The 23,042-nt window shown below is 38.7% G+C and overlaps 1 protein-coding gene across 1 annotated transcript in view; it reads right to left on the bottom strand.

Annotated features, from left to right (window-relative positions):
- The window catches only part of CEP70 (centrosomal protein 70), a 67,394-nt gene extending 44,851 nt beyond the window's left edge, over positions 1–22,543 (bottom strand). The window contains exons 1-4 of the mRNA XM_068974759.1: positions 22,446–22,543; positions 16,510–16,600; positions 16,268–16,391; positions 15,768–15,948 (exon numbers count right to left, since the gene is read on the bottom strand). Of these exons, the coding sequence (XP_068830860.1) occupies positions 15,768–15,948; positions 16,268–16,391; positions 16,510–16,600; positions 22,446–22,460 (411 nt within the window). The 5' untranslated portion in view covers positions 22,461–22,543. The remainder of the gene's footprint in view (positions 1–15,767; positions 15,949–16,267; positions 16,392–16,509; positions 16,601–22,445) is intronic.
- Between the last annotated feature and the right edge of the window lie 499 nt (positions 22,544–23,042).

Raw genomic sequence — 23,042 nt, 5'->3', positions numbered from 1 at the left:
TATAAACAGCAGCATTATTCACAAAAACCAAACGATGGAAACAACCCAAGTGTCTAGTGATGAACAGTGTTAGAATGAATAACCGTCAAAGAATAAACAAAATATGGTATATACAGGTGATCTTTGAATAATGTAGGGGTTAAGGATGCCAACAATCGGCCTCAAAAATTCACATATAACTTATAGGTAGCTCTCAGTATCTAAGGTTCCTCTGCATCCATGGATTCAACAGTGATTGTGGAGTTCAGAATTATTTACTACTGAAAAAAATCTGCACATAAGTGGACATACAGAGTTCAAACCATGTTCTATAAGAGTCAACTGTACATACAATAGAATATTCAGTTCAGTTGCTCAGTCGTGTCCAACTCTTAGTGACTCCATGGACTGCAGCACGCCAGCCCTCCCTGTCCATCACCAACTCCTGAAGTTTACTCAAACTCATGTCCATTGAGTTGGTGATGCCATCCAACCATCTCATCCTCTGTCATCCCCTTCTCCTCCTGCCTTCAATCTTTCCCAGCATCAGGGTCTTTTCCAATGACTCAGTTCTTCGCATCAGGTGGCCAAAGTACTGGAGTTTCAGCTTCAACATCAGGCCTTCCAATGAACATTCAGGACTGATTTCCTTTAGGATGGACTCATTGGATGTCCTTGCAGTCCAAGGGACTCTCAAGAGTCTTCTCTAACATTACACATCAAAAGCATCAATTCTTCAGCACTCAGCTTTCTTTATAGTCCAACTCTCACACCCATACATGACTACTGGAAAAACAGCTTTGACTAGATGGACCTTTGTTGGCAAAGTAATGTGTCTGCTTTTTAATATGCTGTCTAGGTTGGTCATAACTTTTCTTCCAAGGAGCAAGTGTCTTAATTTCATGGCTGCAGTCACCACCATCTGCAGTGATTTTGGAGCCCAAAAATATAAAGTCTGTCACTGTTTCAACTGTTTCCCCATCTATTTACCATGAAGTGATGGGACCAGATGCCATGGATCTTAGTTTTCTGAATGTTGAGTTTTAAACCAACTTTTTCACTCTTCTCTTTCACTTTCATCAAGAGGCTTTTCAGTTCCTCTTTGCCTTCTGCCATAAGTGTAGTGTCATCTGCATATCTGAGGTTATTGATATTTCTCCCAGCAATCCTGATTCGAGCTTGTGCTTCATCCAGTCCAGCATTTCACATGATATACTCTGCATATAAATTAAATAAGCAGGGTGACCATATACAAATTTGATGTACTCCTTTCCCGATTTGGAACCAGTCCGTTGTTCCATGTCCAGTACTGACTGTTGCTTTTTGACCTGCATAGATTTCTCAGGAGGCAGCTAAGGTGGTCTGGTATTCCCATCTCTTTAAGAATTTTCCACAGTTTATTGTGATCCACACAGTCAAAGGCTTTGGTGTAGTCAATAAAGCAGAAGTAGATGTTTTTCTGGAACTCTATCGCTTTTTTGATGAGCCAATGGATGTTGGCAATTTGATCTCTGGTTCCTCTGTGTTTTCTAAATCCAGTTTGAACATCTGGAAGTTCACAGTTCATGTACTGCTGAAGCCTGGCTTGGAGAATTTTGAGCATTACTTTGCTAGCGTGTGAGATGAGTGCAATTGTGTGGTAGTTTGAGCATTCTTTGGCATTGCCTTTCTTTGGGATTGGAATGAAAACTGACCTTTTCCAGTCCTGTGGCCCCTGCTGAGGATCCAGACTTAAAGAAAATTCTGACACATTCTATAACATGGATGAATCTTGAACACATTATGTTAAATAAAATAAGCCAGTCACAAAAGGATAAATACTATAAGACTTCACTTATATGAGGTATCCCGAGTAGTCAAATCAATAGACACAGAAAGTGGAATGATGGCTGCCAGGAGCTGCACGGAGTGAGGAATGGGCAGTTACTATTTAACCAGTATAGAGTTTTAGTTGGGAAGATGAAAAAAGTCTGCAGACGGATGGTTGAGAATTGTTGTACAACACTGTTAATGTATTAAAAGCCACTGAACTCTACACTTCAAAATGGTAAATTTTATGTTAGGGAAATAATTTGTCACAATAAAAAAAGAGGGGAAAAAATTAACCAGCAATGAATAATGAGAAACTGAAACAGAAAATACAAACATTTGCAACACCATCAAAATATTAAATAGTTAAGAGATAAAACTGATGAAACGTGGAAAATCAGTGCACCTCAAATTATTAAACACTGTTGAAAAAAGTTAAGGAAAAACCTAAACAAATGGAGAGATAGCACATTCATGGATCAGAACATTCAGTATTGTTAAGATGCCAGTTCACCCCAAATGGAAACACATATACAATAAAATCTCATCAGGCTTTCTTTGTAGAAATCAACAACAGAATTAGAAAATTCACATGGAAATGTAAAGAATCTCAAATACCCAACACAGATAAGGAAGGACACTACATAATGATCAAGGGATCAATCCAATAAGAAAATTTGAGAATTGTAAACATATATGCACCCAACATAAGAGCACCTCAATATATAAGGCAAATATTAATAGCCATAAAAAGGGAAATCAATAGTAACACAGTAATAGTGGGGGACTTGAACACTCCAGTTATATCAGTGGATAGATCATCCAGACAGGAAATCAATAAGGAAATACAAGCTGTAAATGATACATTAGACCAAATGAACTTTATATTTTTATATTTATAGGGCATTCCATCTGAAAGCAGAATATACTTTCTTCAAGCACATATGGAACATTCTCCAGCACTGATCACATCTTGGACCATAAATTAAGCCTCAGTAAATTTAAGAAAACTGAAATCATATCAAGCATCTTTTCCGACCACAACATTTTATCAATTACAGGTAAAACAGCAACAACAACAATTGTAAAACACACAAATACAACAGATTGTACTGTAGCAAATCAATCTCACCTCACCTCAAGAAACAAGAAAAATCTCAAACAACCTAACCTGGATTTCCCTGGTGGTACAGTGGATGAGAACCTGCCTGCCAATGCAGGGGACATGGGTTTGATCCCTAGTCTGGGAAGATTCCACATGCTGTGGAGAAACTAAGCCTGTGCACCACAACTACTGAGCGCATAGGGCCTGTGAGTCACAACTACTGAGCCCACTTGCAACAACTGAAGCTCATGTGCCTAGAGCCTGTGCGCCACAACAGAAACCACCACAGGGAGAAGCCTGTGCTCCACAAGAGAAGCCACCACATGAGAAGCCCGTGCACCATAAAGAAGAGTAGCCCCTGCTTGCCATACCTAGAGAAAGCCCACCTGCAGCAAGGAAGACCAAGTGCAACCAAAAATAAACAAACAAACAGGGACTTCCCTGGTGGTACACTGGATAAGAATCCACTTGCCAATGCAGGGGAAACAGATTTGATCCCTGGTCCAGGAAGATGCCACATGCTGCAGAGCAACTAAGTCCATGCACCACAATTATGAGCCCATACTCTAGAACCCACAAGCCACAACTATTGAGAAACATGCTGCAGCTATTGAAGCCCATGTATCACAATGAAGAACAGTCCCTGCTTGCCACAAACAAAGAAAGCCCACATGCAGCAATGAAGACCCAATGCAACCAAAAATAAATAAATACAATTATTTTTTTAAAAAACCCTAACCTTATACCTAAGGCGATTAGAGAAAGAACAAAACCCAAAGTTGGTAGAAGGAAAGAAGTCATAAAGATGAGAGCAGAAATAAATGAATTAGAGATGAAGAAAGCAATAGAAAAGATCATTGACAGTAAAAGCTGGTTCTTTGAAAAGATAAAGTTAGCCTTTAGCTAGACTCATCATAAAAAAGGGGGTGAGAGGAAAGCTCAAATCAATAAAATTAGAAATGAAAAAGAAGTTACAACTGATAGCACAGAATTACAAAGGATCATAAGAAACTACTACAAGAAATTATATGCTGATAAAATGGACTATCTGGAAGAAATGCAAAAATTCTTAGAAAGGTACAAACTTTCAAGGCTGAACCAGGAAGAAATAGAAAATATGAACAGACCAACCACAGGTACTGAAATCGAAATTGATTTTAAAACTTCCAATAACAAAAAAAATGTCCAGGACCAGATGGTTTCACAGGCAAATTCTATCAAACATTTAGAAAAGAGTGAACATCTATCCTCCTGAAACTTCCAAAAACTGCAGAGGAAGGAAGCTCATTTCACTATTACCCTGAAACCAAAACTAGACAACATACCATCAAAAAAAAAAAAAAAAAAAAATTACAGGCCAGTATCACTGATGAACAAGATGCAAAATCCTCAAAATACTTGCAAACTCAATCCAACAACACATTAAAAGGATCATACATCATGATCAAGTGAGATTTATCCCAGGGATGCAAACATATGCAAACCAATATGATACAACACATTAACAAACTGAAGAATAAAAACATGATCATCTCAACAGATGCAGAAAAAACTTCTGACAAAATTCAGCACCCATTTATGACAACAAAAAAAACTCTCCAGAAGGTGGGCATAGAGGGAAACTATCTCAACATAATAAAAGGCCATATACAACAAACCCATAGTTAACATCATTCTCAAGAGAGAAAAACTTAGTTTTTCTAAGATCAGGAACAAGAAAAGGATCTCTACTCTCACCACTTTAATTCACATAGTTTCCCAAGTTCAAGCTACAGCTTTCTGAGAAGAAAAAGAAATAAAAGGAAATCTAATTGAAAAAGAAGAAGTAAAACTATCATTGTTTGCAAATGACATGATACTACACAGAGACAATCCTAAAGATGCTACCAGAAAACTACTAGAGCTCAATCAATGTGGTAAAGTTGCAGGATACAAAATTAACACAGAGAAATTTCTTACATTCCTATACACTAACAACAAATATCAGAGAAATTAAGGAAATGATTCCATTTACTGTTGCATCAAAAAGAATAAAATACTGAAGAATAAACCTACCTAAGGAGGCAAAAGACCTGTACTCAGAAAACTATAAAATGCTGATGAAAGAGATCAAAGATGGCACAAACAGATGGAGACACATACTATGTTTTTGGATTGAAAGAATATAGTCAAAATGACTATACAATTCAAAGCAATCTACAGATTGAATGCAACACCTATCAAATTACCAATGGCATCCTTCACAGAATTATAACAAAAAATTTTTACAATTTATATGGAAACATAAAAGACCCTAAATAGCCAAAGTAATCTTTAGAAAGAAAAACAGAGCTGGAGGAAATCAGGTTCCCTGACTCACAGTATGGCACTGGCACAAAAACAGAAATATAGATCCATGGGACAGGATATAAAGTCCAGAGATAAACCTATACCCCTATGGTCATTTAATCTATGACAAAGGAGGCAAAAATATACACGGGAGAAAAGACAGTCTTTTCAATAAATGTAATAGGAAAACTGGACTGCTGCATACAAAAGAATGAAATTAGGGGCCTCCCATTCCAGCAGTTAAGACTCTGTGCTCCCAATGCAGGGGCCCAGGTTCAATCCCTGAACAGGGAACTAGATCCCACATGCCACCACTATGACCCGGCACAGCCAAATAAATAAATTATAAATAAAAATAAACACATAAAAAAGATGTGCTGAAATTTCAGGGTAAAAATCCATTTTCAGGGAAAGAAATGAAATTAGAACACTAACACCATTTGTTGTTGTTCAGTCGCTAAGCTATGTCCAATTCTTTGCGGCTCCATGGACTGCGGCATACCAGGCTTTCCTGTCCTTCACTAGCTCTGGGATTCTTCTCAAGTTCATGTCCACTGAGTCAGTGATGCTATCTAATCATCTTATCCTCTGCTGCCCTCTTCTCCTTTTGCCTTCAATTTTCCCAGCATTAGGGTCTTTTCCAGTGAGTTGGCGCTTCACATGAGGAGGCCAAAGCACTGGAACTTCAGTTTTACCATCAGTCCTTCCACTGAGTATTCAGGGTTGATTTCCTTTAGGACTGACTGGTTTGATCTAATGAACACCATACACAAAAATAAACTTGAAATGGAGTAACGATCTAAATGTAAGGCCGGATGCTATAAAACTCTTAGAGGAAAACAAAGGCAGAACACTTTCTGACATAAATCACATAAGTATCTTTTTTGATTCATCTCCTAATGAAAATAAAAACAAAAATAAACAAATTGGACCTAATTAAACTTAATAACTTTTGCCCAGCAAAGGAAATCATAAACCAAAAGACAGCCAAAGGTGTAGGTTCAAGCCCTGGTTAGGGAACTAAGATTCCACAAGACATGTGAGATAAAGTATTTTCAAACCAAGTGACCAAGAAGGGAGTAATTTACAAAGCATATAGCTTATGCAAGCTCAATTAAAAAAAAAAAAAAAAAACCCAATCAAACAATAGGTGGAAGATCTAAATAGACATTTCTTCAAACACATACAGATAGCAAAAAGCACATGAAAATATGCTTAACATCACTTATTAGAGAAATGCGAATCAAAACTACAATGAGATTACATTTCATACCAATCATAATAACCATCATCACCAAATCTACAAACAATAAATGCCGGAGAGGGTATAGAGAAAAAGGAACCTTCCTATACTGTGGGTGGGAATGCACATTGGTACAACCATTATGGAGAACAGTATGAAGGTTCTTTCAAAAAATACAGAACTATCATATGATCCAGCAATCCCATGCTTGGGCATATATCCAGAGAAAACTACAATTTGAAAAGATACATACACCCCAGTGTTCACTGCAGCACTGTTTACAATAGCCAAGACATGGAAGCAACCTAAATGTCCACTGACAAAGGCATGGATAAAGACGACGTGGTAGTTACATACAACGGAATATTACTCAGCCGTTAAAAAAAAATAATGCCATTTGCAGCAACATTGATCAACCCAGAGATTATCATACTGAGTAAAGTAAGTCAGACAACAAAAAGATAAGTATCATATCATACCATTTATATGTAGAATTTAGAAACAAAAAAGGTTCAAATGAACTTATTTACAAAACAGAAATAGAGTCACAGATGTAGAAAACAAACATATTTACCAGGGGGCAAGGGGAAGTGGTGGATAAGGCAATGGCACCCCAATCCAGCACTCCTGCCTGGAAAATCCCATGCATGGAGGAGCCTCATGGGCTGCAGTCCATGGGGTCGCTAAGAGTCAGATACGACTGAACGACTTCACTTTCACTTTCACTTTTATGCAACCCACTCCAGTGTTCTTGCCTGGAGAATCCCAGGGACAGGGGAGCTGGTGGGGGTCTCTGGGGTCACACAGAGTTGGACACAACTGAAGCAACTTAGCAGCAGCAGCAGTGGGGGGGGAGTGGAGTGGGTGTGGAGAAGGGATAAATTGGGAGACTGAGATTGATAGTATACACACTACTATATATAAAATAGATAACTAATTAAGGACCTTCTGTATAGCCCAGGGAACTCTACTCAATACTTTGCAGTTACCTATAAGGGAAAAGAATCTGGAAAAAAGATACATGTAATATATAAATGATTTATTTTGCTGTACATCTGAAACTAGCACAACATTGTAAATCCACTATATTCCAATAATTTTTTTTTAGTAAATTTTAAAATGTTTTAAAAATTAAACAGCCAACATGATACTGAAAAAGAACAAAAGTAGAAGACTCAGAGTGCCTATTTTCAGATTAACAGTAATCAAAGCAATGTGGTTCTGGTGTAAACAAAGATACATATATCAATGGAGCAGGATAATCCAGAAATAGACCCACACATACACTGATTCTCACCAAAGATACAAAGGCAATGTAATGGAGAAAGGATAGTTTTTTTAAACAAATAGTGGTGGAACAACTGGATATTGTAACCTTGGGCTATGAAAAGTTGTCTTTATATACAAATTAAAAACACAATCTATTTAAAAAAAAACAAAACTGACAGGGTGAACTTCATCAAATTTAAGTACTTATGCTCCTTCAAGACACTGAGAGAATGAAGACAAGTCACAGGCAGCATCTTAAGAAGTTAACTATACACTTACTCTTGGCAATTCTGGTCTTAGGTATCTACCAAGAGAGAAAGAAAGCATAAGGCCACAGAATAACACAAATTTTGTAAAAGTTTTATTTGTATTAGCCAGAAGTGGAAACAAGTCTAATGTCCATCAACAGGCAAACCAACAAACTGCAGTATATTCACACAACATAATAATCTGTTGATACATCCAGCAAGATGCATGAATCTTAAAGTAATCACGTTGAGTGAAAGATGAACAATGATTTTGAGACAAGAAGACAAGAATACCATTTTAGAGAAGAACCAAGAAAATGGCCTTGAGCAAGTAGCCTTGACAGGCTTGGTACAACAAAAGTACCTGAAAGCCTCAGAAATAACACCCAGGGACCCGCAGGAATAAAAAATTATCTCTGTCCCACTGATATATATATATATATATATATATATATGTATATACACACATAAATCTGCCACAAAGAAGAATCACTGAACTCCCAGTTCCCTGAAAGATATAAAAGAATGACACACATTACTAAGCTGTTTTTATAGGAGGTAGACCCCCTCCAGATGAAATCTGCTGACTGCAAGCATGTAGACACCAGAACATTTGAAATCAGAAGGTTGATGATACCTGAAACTTCACCTTGATGTCAACCAATCCAAGAATTGAGCACAAGCTAATCAGGCACACTGTGGCCCCCTGCCTCACAATCCCTTTAAAACCGGACTTCCCTGAAAGTTCGCCAGAATTTGGCACTCTTTTCCACCTTTTCCCTGTGCGCAAGCTATCTTTTCACTAAACAACTTAAGAATCTTGTGGGAGCAATATTCATATTTCTAAGGTATTACTGACCAAGAATCTGGAGAGGGCCCAATAACAATTTTAATAAGCCCTGCCATCCTTCTGATCTCTCTTTCCTCCCTACCTAGATGTCAGTTACTTATAAGGCCGTCATTTGTTAGGAATATCTTGCTGATGTTAATAAACAGTAGATCTATTTTCTCATTTGGACCTAAGAAACACTCTGTCTCATGGTTCCCTGTGTATTGCAGAAAGCTAAAGTCGATAGGGAAATCCAACACAAAAGTAAAAAAAAAGAAATTGAAGCTAAAGGACTTGTGGAGAAGTGTACAGAAGAGCTTGGTGGCTTTACACTGAGTGGTTTGCCAAAGGAGGTGGTGTGTGCTCAATCGTGTCCAACTCTTTGTGACCCCACAGCCTGTAGCCCTCCAGGCTCCTCTGTCCATGGCATTTTCCAGGCAAGAACACTGGAGTGGGTTGCCATTTCCTCCTTTAGGGGATCTTCCCGACCCAGGGATAAAACTGGTGTATCTTGCATCTCCTGCATTAGCAGGTGGATACTTTAGCACTGAGCCACTTGGAAAGCCCACACTGGATGGCTGGAACAATACATAATAATTAGGACAGACAGTATAAAACTAGATTTTTTTCCTCTGCTTATTAAAAGTTTAAACAACAGGAAGAAAATATTTTGTGCTATTTCAACTGTCAGTAGTAAATAAATGTATAGAGAATAAAAATACAGAATTGAAATATACAACAATAATATAAGTTGAAGAATGTAATAATTATAAAACAATCTTGCCAATGTCATAGAATAAGGTAGACAGTACAAAGTAACATTACATTTTGGGAAGTCAAGAGTGCATATTTTAATCTTTAAGGTAACCACTAAAAGAAAAGCAAAAATCAGCTTTCTGATCCATATATTCCCTATGGAGAAAGAAGAGGGAGACTACATGCAGATACTGATCACATTGATTTAAAACTGAAATTACCTGCTTAGATCTTTCAGTTCAGTCGCTAAGTCATGTCCGACTCTGTGACCCCATGGACTGCAGCACGCCAGGCCTCCCTGTCTATCACCAACTCCCAGAGTTTACTCAAACTCATGTCCATTGATTGAGTCAGTGATGCCATCCAACCATCTCATCCTCTGTCGTCCCCTTCTCCTCCTGCTTTCAATGATTCTCAACATCAGGGTCTTTTCCAATGATTCTCAACATCAGGGTCTTTTCCAATGATTCTCAACATCAGGGTCTTTTCCAATGAGTCAGTTCTTCACATCAGGTTGCCAAAGTACTGGTGCTCAGCTTCAGCACCAGTCCTTCCAATGAATATTCAGGACTGATTTCCTTTAGGCCCCTTGCAGTCCAAGGGACTGGCTGGATCTTCTTGCAGTCCAAGAGTCTTCTCCAACACCACAGTTCAAAAGCATCAATTACGCAGCGCTCAGGTTTCTTTATAGTCCAACTCTCACATCCATCCATACATGACTACTGAAGAAACCACAGTTTTGACTATACTGACATTTGTTGGCAAAGTAATGTCTCTGCTTTTTAATATGCTGTCTAGGTTGGTCATAGCTTTTCTTCCAAGGAGCAAGCATCTTTTAATTTCATGGATGCACTCACCATCTACAGTGACTTTGGAGCCCAAGAAAATAAAGTCTGTCACTGTTTCCATGTTTCCCCATCTATTTGCCATGAAGTGATGGGACCAGATGCCATGATCTTCGTTTTTCGAAAGTTGAGTTTTAAACCAACTTTTTTACTCTCCTCTTTCACTTTCATCAAGAGGCTCTTTAGTTCCTCTTCGCCTTCTGCCATAAGAGTGGTGTCATCTGCATATCTGAGGTTATTAATATTTCTCCCGGCAATCTTGATTCCAGCTTCTGCTTCATCCAGTCCAGCATTTCACATGATGTACTCTGCATTGATCCTTAGAGGACTGAAAATTTTATCAATCTATATCTACAGATGCTAACACATGTTGTCTAAGTACAGAAAGAGGAAAACTGCACTGCAGAACATAGAAATGTTGTCTTTTAGTTTCTGCATTTCCCAGCAATCTCTCCATAACAATCTTTCAAAGTATTATTGTCAAACATCTATTAATTTCCCTGATCTCTCTGCCACATACACACAAAATCAATGTTTCCTTTCTCTCAACTGCAAAATATGCAGCACTAAACCATTCTAATACTGGAAACAAGTGTATGCTCCCCCAAAAAAATGTGCCTGAAACTGTGAAATAATTCTCTTCCAGGAGCACTTCCATCTTCCCCAAGAAAGCACAAATTAACTAGTACAGAATAGAATATATGACCAATCTGTGACAGAATTGTACAAAAAATCAGGCAACACTGAGGGGCAGCAATTTCTTGGGAATTGCCCTTGAGGCTTTGCCAATTTCTGTTATCATTCTATAAAAAGTACCCTTCACGTACTTAAGAAACAAGCAAGCAACTAGTTTCCATTGATCAAATTAGCATAGATACCCTTCCCCGGGCTTCCCAGGTGGCCCAGCGGTAAAGACTCCAATCCCCAATGCAATAGATGCAAGAAACATGTGGGTTCAATCCCTGGGTCAAAAAGATACCCTGGAGTAGGCAATGGCAACCTGCTCCAGTATTCTTGCTTAGAAAATTCCACAGACAGAGGAGCCTGGCATGTTACAGTCCACGGGGTGGCCAAGAGTCAGACACTAGTGAGCACACACACACCCTTTCACAAAACCAAGTTTTCACGCCCCCACCCTAACTAATTGTGTCTGTTTCCCATGGCCGACTGGAACATGAGACTTCCTCTGTACACATTTAAAAGCTATATAACAAAACTCTGAAACCTGAAGTGAAAACTTAAATGGCCTATAATTCATTTAGGACAGATGAAATACTTGACAGAAAATACGTTGACACTTCATTCAAATCACCTCTTACCAATGAATACTCAAGCATTTTTCTTTGAATTGTCTAAAACTCTGGTAAATTCATAAGCCTTACACTATAATAATTCAGCTTGTGATTATAGATTAATCTCTCTAAGGAGAAAAAAATAGGTATCTTCCTTAAGAAAAAAAAAACCCACACAGATCTCTGCCTTCAACTACCTCTATCAGTACCACCTGATGGCGGCTTCTCACATCAGTAAGTTGATGAGTTAAAGCAACGGTCCCCAGCTTTTTTGGCACTAGCGACTGATTCTGTGGAAGACAATCTTTCTACGGATGGGGGAGTGAGGGTTGGGATGATTCAAGTGTATTATATTTACTGTGTACTTTATTATTATTACATCAGCTTCACCTCTTACCAGGTATTAGATCCAAGAGACTGGGGACCCCTGAGCTAAAGAGCTTCATATTTCTACATGTCCTATATCTGAGATGAAGGTCAAAATCAAATGCATAGAGAAATATGTCCAAAATCCCCCTCCCCACAGAGAGAGTTTAGAATATACTGTTGATAAGGAACGCTACCTAACAAAGCAAACCTAAAAATGTAAATGCTAGATCTTACTGACTGATAAAGAACAGAAACAGACTTGGCCAAAGAATGATAGTATCTTCTCTGGAGCTATGAACACCAACAGGTCCAACACTGCTGGCCCCAAGCTGGCAGCCTAAATGAGGGCAGAACACCAACTGCCTGCAGCTTCATACCAGGAATTCTTAGTATCTCGCGCTGTTTCTCTCTGATCCCTGAAATTTAACTTATCACATCCTTCCCATGCTGCTAGCATAAACTGAGGGGACAGCCAGACCCTGCCTAAGGAGTACTGTCCCTTTCGGCAGCCTAAACACCTGGTATGCAACAGGTACAGATAATGTTGTGCCAACAGAAAACATTTATAATGATATGCTGTTTCTAAGTATCTGTAATGTCTTACACAACTAAATATTGATTTTCCCTACAAAAGATTTCTTTCTTTCAACTACAATAAACACCCAAGTTTTAAAAGAGGTTTTTTAAATTAGGAATTAAATATTCAATGTTATAACATTGCTATTTCAATTAAAAAAAACTAAAAAACTTATAATCAATAATTCAAATATCTATTGAGCATCTACAACTAATAATAAAGCAGACATTTTCTTAGCCCTAGACAAAACAGACAAAAATATCAGCCCTCATGGAGCTTACATTCTAACACAGAAATATACAAACAAAACAAAGTGCATAGTATATCAGCATGTAAGATGGTGGTAAGAATTATGGATAAAACAAAGCAGGGAAGGCAAGATGATATGCTGGGGGATAGGACTGCCAACTGTAAGTGAAGTAGTCAAAAAAGGAATCCCGGAGAAATGGTGATGTGACACTTGAGTAAGCAGAGAGCAAACAAACCACGCAGCTAAAAAACTACGCATGGTAGCAGGAAAAAGAACAAAATATACTAAGTCCCTGAGGTGAGAATGTTCAAGGAAAATGTTCAAAGAAAATCAAGAATGTCAGTGTGACTGGAATAGAATATGCAAGAGGTGCAACATGGGGACAATCATGTAAGATCATGGTAAAGAGTTTTGGATTTTTCCCTTAAAGAAAAGAAAAAGCAAAGTTAGAGAGTGCTACAATGTTGAGAGCACACTGAAAAAGGCAAGGCTTGGAGTAGGGAAACCAAGAAAGACACAGGAAAGAAATGAAAAGTGACTTAGACCAGAGTGGAGACTAAAAGACAAAAGTTTGGGGAGGAAATCCAGGTATGGTTTTGGACATGTTAAAAAGTTCTACATGCCTAATTAGCCATCCAATAGATAAATCAAGTAGGATGCAGGATGTGAGTCTACAATTAAGGGAAGAAGCCTGTGCCACAGATTTAAAAGTACTATGACTTAGACTGAGCATCACCAAAGAAGTTAGAATCCATAGGAAAAAGAAAGGTCGGAGAAGGCAATGGCACCCCACTCCAGTACTCTTGCCTGGAAAATCCCATGGACGGAGGAGTCTGGTAGGCTGCAGTCCATGGGGTGGCTAAGAGTCAGACACGACTGAGCGACTTCACTTTCACTTTTCACTTTCATGCATTGGAGAAGGATGGCAACCCAATCCTTCTTGCCTGGAGAATCCCAGGGACGGGGAGCCTGTTGGTCTGCCATCTATGGGGTCGCACAGAGTCAGACACGAATGAAGAGACTCAGCAGCAGCAGCAGCAGCAGCAGCAGCAGCAGCAGCAGCAGCAAGGGATGAGTACAACCCAGATAACCATGACGGTGTGATCACTCACCTACAGCCAGACATCCTGGAATGTGAAGTTACGTGGGCCTTAGAAAGCATCACTATGAACAAAGCTAGTGGAGGTGATGGAATTCCAATTCAGCTATATCAAATCCTGAAAGATAATGCTGTGAAAAGTGCTGCACTCAATATGCCAGCAAATTTGGAAAACTCAGCAGTGGCCACAGGACTGGAAAAGGGCAGTTTTCATTCCAATCCCAAAGGAAGGCAATGCCAAAGAATGCTCAAACTACTGCACAATTGCACTCATCTCACAAGCTAGTTAAGTAATGCTCAAAATTCTCCAAGCCAGGCTTCAGCAATATGTGAACCGTGAACTCCCTGATGTTCAAGCTGGTTTTAGAAAAGGCAGAGGTAACAGAGATCAAATTGCCAACATCCACTGGATCATGGAAAAAGCAAGAGAGTTCCAGAAAAAACATCTATTTCTGCTTTATTGACTATGCCAAAGCCTTTGACTGTATGGATCACAATAAACTCGAAAATTCTGAGAGATAGGAATACCAGACCACCTGACCTGCCTCTTGAGAAACCTATATGCAGGTCAGGAAGCAACAGTTAGAACTGGACATGGAACAACAGACTGGTTCCAAATAGGAAAAGGAGTATGTCAAGGCTGTATATTGTCACCTTGCTTATTTAACTTCTATGCAGAGTACATCATGAGAAACGCTGGGCTGGAAGAAACACAAGCTGGAATCAAGATTGCAGGGAGAAATATTAATAACCTCAGATATGCAGATGATAACACCCTTATGGCAGAAAGTGAAGAGGAACTGAAGAGCCTCTTGATGAAAGTGAAAGAGGAGAGTGAAAAAGTTGGTTTAAAGCTTAACGTTCAGAAAACTAAGATCATGGCATCTGGTCCCATCACCTCATGGGAAATACATGGGGAAACAGTGGAAACAGTGTCAGACTTTATTTTGGGGGGCTCCAAAATCACTGCAGATGGTGATTGCAGCCATGAAATTAAAAGACGCTTGCTCCTTGGGAGGAAAGTTATGACCAACCTAGATAGCATATTAAAAAGCAGAGACATTACTTTGCCAACAAAGGTCCGTCTAGTCAAGGTTATGATTTTTCCAGTGCTCATGTATGGATGTGAGAGTTGGACTGTGAAGAAAGCCTGAGTGCCAAAGAATTGATGCTTTTGAACTGTGGTGTTGGAGAAGACTCTTGAGAGTCCCTTGGACTGCAAGGAGATCCAACCGGTCCAACCTAAAGGACATCAGTCCTGGGTATTCATTGGAAAGACTGATGCTGAAGCTGCAACTCCAATACTTCGCGACACCTGATGCGAAGAGTTGACTCATTAGAAAAGACCCTGATGCTGGGAGGGATTGGGGGCAGGAGGAGAAGGGGACGACAGGATGAGATGGCTGGATGGCATCACTGACTCGATGGACGTGAGTCTGAGTGAACTCCGGGAATTGGTGATGGACAGGGAGGCCGGGCGTGCCGCGATTTATGGGGTCGCAAAAAGTCGGACACGACTGAGCGACTGAACTGAAGGGATGAGTCATGGAAAATGAGAAGAATCAATAAAGGGATCAAAAAATAACCAGTGGGGTTAGAGGAAAACTAGGAGAGAAGATATTCTGGAAACAGCAAAGAAAGAATTTCAAGACAATGACAATAATAGGTAAAGGAAGATAAGGATCACTGAGTTAAGCAACATGGAAGTCACCTATAACACTGACAAGGTGTTTTAAGACTATCATGTAAGAAAATGTTTAACTCAGTACCTGTAAAGCTTTATGCTCCTTTTGAAGTTCTTTTATTTTATTCTGTTGCTGGCAAACCCTATTTACAGATTCATCCTCCATTTCACCAATTTTGGACTTCACACTCTCCATAATTTGTTCCAAGTCATTAGCTCGTTGTTCCTGATCTGCTGCTCGGCTTTGCTGTTGTTGAAGTTCACTTCTAGTAACAGACATACAATTCCTTCTCTTAGTAATAGAAACAAATCATATCAACCAACATATTCATCTAACAACATAATGACTTTCTAAAATTTTTTTGCATTCTTAAAATTTCTATAACACAAACCAACAGAGGAAACATAGGGTATCATTATATATCGAAACTATTACCAAATGATTTACCTGCTAAAAATATTTTTTACTTAATATTTAATCAATGGAAAATTAAATTCCAAGATTCTTTTTAAGCGAGTTATTTTTTTAAATGCATATAATTTGTTCACATACAATTCAAAACAGATTTTTTTCCATTTTCTTACTTAAGCTGTTTATTAGTTTCTATGAGCTCCTGGATCATGTTCTGTTGACGTGATGTTTCCTCCATCATTGTTTTTAAATTCTCCCTCATCGTCTGTGATGACTGTTTGTCAAAAATGATGAGATCTACATTTTTTGAAATGTAATACACATAGTAAAAATGAAGATAAGAAAAAAATTAATATTGAAAAATTTTAACAAAAAAAGCCTTTTATCTTAAGGAGCAAGAATATAATTTGATTACCTTTCATATCTGTTCTTTTGACTAGAGATAAAGGCTTTAAGCCATGCATCATCAGCAGCACATTCATGTTTTCCCATTCTGCTTCTTCCTGCTACAATTACAAGGAGACAGAGGGATCAACTTTAAGATACAGGGTGAAGAAATGCCCTCTTATAAATAATTTCCTTTATTTTCAGAACGACAGACTTTTTCTCCAAAATCTTTAATATGAATTTTTATAAACACATAATGATTAAAATTAAAACAGATTTATTTCTAACAAAATTAGACTAAAAAGGATGCAAATAAGCACGGATACTTACATTATATCTGGAATTACATAATTCCAGAACACATATATAGGTCTTAATGAGTAAATTAAAAGCCTTATAATTTCAGTGAATTAAACAGACCTTAAGTTTCTTATTTAACTGAACTTTCTATTTAGGGTTTTTTATTTAACTGTCACCTTAACAATGACCAGGGTCAGAGGGCTTTTTATTTAACTGTCACCTTAACAATGACCAGGGTCACAACTGACTGGAAGAGCCAATAACTTAGATAGTTCCTTGTATAATGGACAAGGTCTAACTATGAAAAGGAGTCTGTCCATCTAGGTAACTGATTATAGTAGAAAAATTCTGAAAGACACTCCTAAGTTTTGTATCCCTGATTTGAAATATGTATTTACCCTGAGAAGGGAACGCTCTCCAAATTAAAAAAAGAATAAAACCTAACTATAAATAAAAACAATGGGGAAGAAAAGAACATAAAATACAGTAAGAACAGAAACAGATATTTTTAAAATGACATTTAAATTCATGATATTAACATCAATAACAGGCTCTTAAGTACAATGATCAACTTTAAAATCAAGTGTGTGAGATACTTTGCATTCTTTTTAAAAGACCTTAAATATCTTAAATAGTATAACGTAAGTATATTTGTAAAAAGGTGATTTGAGTAAATTTTCAATTTTATTTAAATGCTTGAAAAGTATCTAATTTATTTAAATGCTTGAAAAGTATCTAATATATTTTATTAGTGAATAGCATGTAAATATTATAATAATGTTAATATTAACAATTTGGAGAATATTTCCCCTCCCTCTCTCCTAGAAAATTTTTAAAAGTTCAAATAAAAGTATTACTCTTCACATCCAATGGAGAAGGAAATGGCAACCCACTCCAGTGTTCTTGCCTAGAGAATTCCATGGACAGAGGAGCCTGGTTAGGCTACTTTGCAGTCCATGGGGTTGCAAAGAGTCAGGCATGACTGAGCAGCTATCACACTCAAAATTCCCCTCAGACATTAAAAAATCTACCAAAATAGATAAGCAACAAGGATACACTGTATAGCCAGAGAATTATAACTATTATCTTGTAATAACTTTTAATGGAATAAAATCTGTAAAACTATTGATTCACTATGTTACACACCTGAAGTTAATACTGTAAATCAACTATACTTCAATTTTAAAAAACCTATCAAGACAAAAACCAAATTGTTCTGATGACTCTTTCGTAGGATTATGGCTCACAATACCAAACAAATCTTTCCTTTTGACTGCTGACTTTCTTCTGTTTCATCCTTTCTGTAACTCTCCCCACCCTGACCATTTTTTCCCCTTATTTTTGTCTTCTGGTCACAAAGATTAAAGAAACAGAACTGAAACTGTTGCTAGAATCTGTTTTGGGAGCCAAAAGCTCTGTGTGGGTATATAAGTGGAAACCTACTGCTGCTGCTAAGTTGCTTCAGTCGTGTCCAACTCTGTGCGACCCCACAGATGGCAGCCCACTAGGCTCCTCTGTCCCTGAGATTCTCCAGGCAAGAACACTGGAGCGGATTGCCATTTCCTTCTCCAAACCTACTATGACTCATTAAAAAAAATGCTCTATAGAAAAAGTCACACATTTTGAATGACCAAATTATACAAATACTGTTCCCTGATAACTTTTTAAACATTTTTTTTTAATGTGGACCATTTTTAAGTCTTTATTGAATTTGTTTCAATATTGCTTCTGTTTATGCTTTGGTTTTTGGCCAAGAGGCATGTAGGATCTTAGCTCCCTGATCACGGATTGAACACACACCCTACGCACTGGGAGGCAGTCTCAACCACTTGACTGCCATGAAGTCCTAATAACTCTTTTAAGAGAAAGGAAAACATCAGTTCAGTTCAGTTCAGTCGCTCAGTCGTGTCTGACTCTTTGTGACCCCATGGACTGCCACACCACAGGCATCCCTGTCCATCGCCAATTCCCAAAGTTTACCCAAACTCATGTCCTTTGAGTCGGTGATGCCATCCAACCATCTCATTCTCTGTTGTCCACTTCTCCTCCTGCCCTCAATCATTCCCAGCATCAGATCTTTTCCAGTGACTCAGTTCTTCACATCAGGTGGCCAAAGTTTTGGAGTTTCAGCTTCAGCATCAGTCCTTCCAATGAACACCCAAGACTGATCTCCTTTAGGATGAACTGTTTGATCTCCTTGCAGTCCAAGGGACTCTCAAGAGTCTTCTCCAATACCACAGTTCAAAAGCATCAATTCTTCGGCACTCAGCTTTCCTTATGGTCCAACTCTCACATCTGTACATGACTACTGGAAAAACCAGTGTTGACTAGACGGACCTTTGCTGCCAAAGTAATGTCTTTTCTTTTTAATATGTTGTCTAGGTTGGTCATAACTTTTCTTCCAAGGAGCAAGCCTCTTTTAATTTCATGGCTTCAGTCACCATCTGCAGTGATTTTGGAGGCCCCCCAAAAAGTCTGCCACTATTCCCCCATCTATTTCCCATGAAGTGATGGGACCAGATGCCATGATCTTAGTTTTCTAAATGTTGAGTTTTAAGCCAACTTTTTCACTCTCCTCTTTCACTTTCATCAAGAGGCTCTTTAGCTCCTCTTCACTTTATGCCATAACGGAGGTGTCACCTGCGTATCTGAGGTTCTTGATATTTCTCCTGGCAATCTTGATTCCAGCTTATGCTTCATCCAGCCCAGTATTTCACATTATGTACTCTGCATATAAGTTAAATAAGCAGAATGACAATATATAGCCTTGATGTACTCCTTTCCCTATTTGGAACCAGTCGGTTGTTCCATGTCCAGTTCTAACTGTTGCTTCCTGACCTGCATACAGATTTCTCAGGAGGCAGATCAGGTGATCTGGTATTCCCATCTCTTTCAGAATTTTCCACAATTTGTTGTGATCCACACAGTCAAAGGCTTGGGCATAGTCAATAAAGTAGATGTTTTTCTGGAACTCTCTTGCTTTTCTGATGATCCAATGATGCTGGCAATTTGATCTCAGGTTCCTCTGCCTTTCCTAAATCCAGCTTGAACATTTCAAAGTTCATGGTTCACGAATTGTTGAAGCTTGGCTTGGAGAATTTTGAGCATTACTTTGCTAGCAAGAATGTGAGACTGTGCAGTAGTTTGAGCATTCTTTGGCATTGCCTTTCTTTGGGACTGGAATGAAAAAATGACCAGTTCTATGGCCACTGCCGAGTTTTCTGCTGGCATATCGAGTGCAGCACTTTCACAACATCATCTTGTAGGATTTGAAATAGCTCAACTGGAATTTTATCACTTTCACTAGCTTTGTTCATAGTGATGCTTCCTAAGGCCCCCTTGACTTCACATTCCAGGATGTTTGGCTCTAGGTGAGTGATCACACCATCATGATTATCTGGGTCGTGAAGACCTTTTTTGTATAGTTCTGTGGATTCTTGCCACCTCTTCTTAATATCTTCTGCTTCTGTTAAATCCATACCATTTCTGTCCTTTATTGTGCTCATCTTTGCATGAAATGTTCCATTGGTATCTCTACTTTTCTTGAACCGATCTCTACTCTTTCCCATCTCATTTTCCTCTATTTCTTTGCACTGATCAGTAGGGAAGTCTTTCTTATCTCTCCTTGCTATTCTTTGGAACTCTGCATTCAAATGGGTATATCTTTCCTTTTATCCTTCGCCTTTCTCTTCTCTTCTTTTCATAGCCTTCACAGTAAGGCCTCCTTGGACAACCATTTTGCCTTTCTTTTTCTTGGAGATGGTCTTGATCACTGCCTCCTATACAATGTCATGAACCTCTGTCCACAGTTCTTCAGGCACTGTCTCTATCAGACCTAATCCCTTTAGCCTACTTGTCACTTGTATAATCATACTGCTACTGCTAAGTCACTTCAGTCGTATCCAACTCTGTATGACCCCATAGGCGGCAGTCCACCAGGCTCCCCCGTCTCTGGGATTCTCCAGGCAAGAATACTGGAGTGGGTTGCCATTTCCTTCTCCAATGCATGAAAGTGAAAAGTGAAAGGGAAGTCGCTCAGTCGTATCCGACTCTTAGCAACCCCATGGATTGCAGCCTACCAGGCTCCTTCGTCCACAGGATTTTCCAGGCAAGAGTACTGGAGTGGGGTGCCATTGCCTTCTCCGGTATAATCATAAGGGATATGATTTAGGTCATACCTGAATGCTCTAGTGGTTTTTGCTGCTTTCTTCAATTTAAGTCTGAATTTGGCAATAAGGAATTCACAATCTGAGCCACAGTTAGCTTCCAGTCTTGTTTTTGCTGACTGTATAAAGCTGCTCCATCTTTGGCTGTAAATAATATAATCAATCTAATTTTGGTATCGACCATCTGGTGATGTCCACGTGTAGAGTCTTCTCTTGTGTTTTTGGAAGAGGGTGTTTGCTATGACTAGTGCGTTCTCTTGGCAAAACTCTGTTAGCCTTTGCCCTGCTTCATTCTGTATGCCAAGGCCAAACTTGCCTGTTACTCCAGGTATTTCTTGATTTCCTACTTTTGCATTCCAGTCCCCTATAATGAAAAGGACATCTTTTTTGGGTGTAGTTCTAGAAGGTCTTGTAGGTCTTCACAGAACCATTCAACTTCAGCTTCCTCAGCATTACTGGTCAGAGCATAGACTTGGATTACTGTGATACTGAATGGTTTGCCTTGGAAATGAACAGAGATCATTCTGTCGTTTTTGTGATTGCATCAAAGTACTGCATTACGGACTCTTTTGTTGACTATGATGGCTACTCCATTTCTTCTAAGGGATTCTTCTCCACAGTAGTAGATATAATGGTCATCTGAGTTAAATTATGTTTGAAGAAAAACATAACTGTTTGCAAATTCCAAAATAGTTGAGAATGGCATTTTCCAAGTATAAACTGAAGACCAGTCTAATGAAACAGTCATCAAATGGAAGAAAAGCTATGACCAACCTAGACAGCATATTCAAAAGCAGAGACATTACTTTGCCGACTAAGGTCTGTCTAGTCAAGGCTATGGTTTTTCCAGTAGTCATGTATAGATGTGAGAGTTGGACTGTGAAGAAGGCTGAGTGCCGAAGAATTGATGCTTTTGAACTGTGGTGTTGGAGAAGACCCTTAAGAGTTCCTTGGACTGCAAGGAGATCCAACCAGTCCATTCTGAAGGAGATCAGCCCTGGAATTTCCTTGGAAGGAATGATGCTAAAGCTGAAGCTCCAGTACTTTGGCCACCTCATGTGAAGAGTTGACTCATTGGAAAAGACTCTGATGCTGGGAGGGATTGGGGCCAGGAGGAGAAGGGGACGACCGAGGATGAGATGGCTGGATGGCATCACTGACTCGATGGACCTGAATCTAAGTGAACTCCGGGAGCTGGTGATGGACAGGGAGGCCTGGCGTGCTGTGATTCATGGGGTCGCAAAAAGTCGGACACGACTGAGTGACTGAACTGAACTGAACTGAAGCAGGAAAAACTGTATAATAAGGCCTCCTTCTGAAGACGGTTATGTAGTGAAGTCTTAGAATAAGGACACCATTTAATAGTTTTAGCCCATCATTTCCCAAAATGCTTTTACTAAAGTAGCCTTTTAAAGTAAGATTTTTCACATTTCTGGATATGGTATTCTTTGACACATACTTTGATAACAAACACTGGTTTCAAATATTTCAGGTTTACCTGTTTTTCAGTCATGAGTCTTATCTGATGATTTGCTGGACTCCTTGGCTTTAGAGGCTGCTGTAGATACAATTTCTTTTGTAGAGTCAAAAGAAGTTGAGATTGGCAATAAGAAATTGAATTGCCTAAATTTTAAAAAAGTGCAATAGATGTTAAAGAAAATTATATTTAAAAGAACCTACTACTCTTGGGCAATTTAAACATTCCTAAGCCAAAACTTCTATGACTTCTAAGAAAGCTAACTTTTAGAATTTTATAATGTTCTCCTCTAGAAATGAAACATTATGGGGTTTTACACACATATACACAAACAAAACTTTGTTTTAACTAGGTAATGTGAAAAGCAAGTGATGCTAATAAACAATTTTTGGAAGCTGCTTCCCAAAAAACTGAAAGAATTGTCTGAATTCATTAGTTTAACAATTAATTCACTAGCCTAACTCAAATGGTAAATTAAATGCCACATTCTTAGGTGGTCTTTATTTCTAAGTAGATCAAAGGCTAGCAACACAACGTATTCTATTTGACTGGCACAAACACAAGTTTATATTCAGTCTACCCTCCTATCACGTGCTCTTGTTGTCTAAGACTCTGCCA

The sequence above is a fragment of the Capricornis sumatraensis genome, chromosome 1, assembly GCF_032405125.1.
Source record: "Capricornis sumatraensis isolate serow.1 chromosome 1, serow.2, whole genome shotgun sequence".
NCBI lineage: Eukaryota > Metazoa > Chordata > Mammalia > Artiodactyla > Bovidae > Capricornis > Capricornis sumatraensis.
Note: the sequence above shows the minus strand (reverse complement) of the source record. Positions and strands in the feature narration are given on the sequence as shown.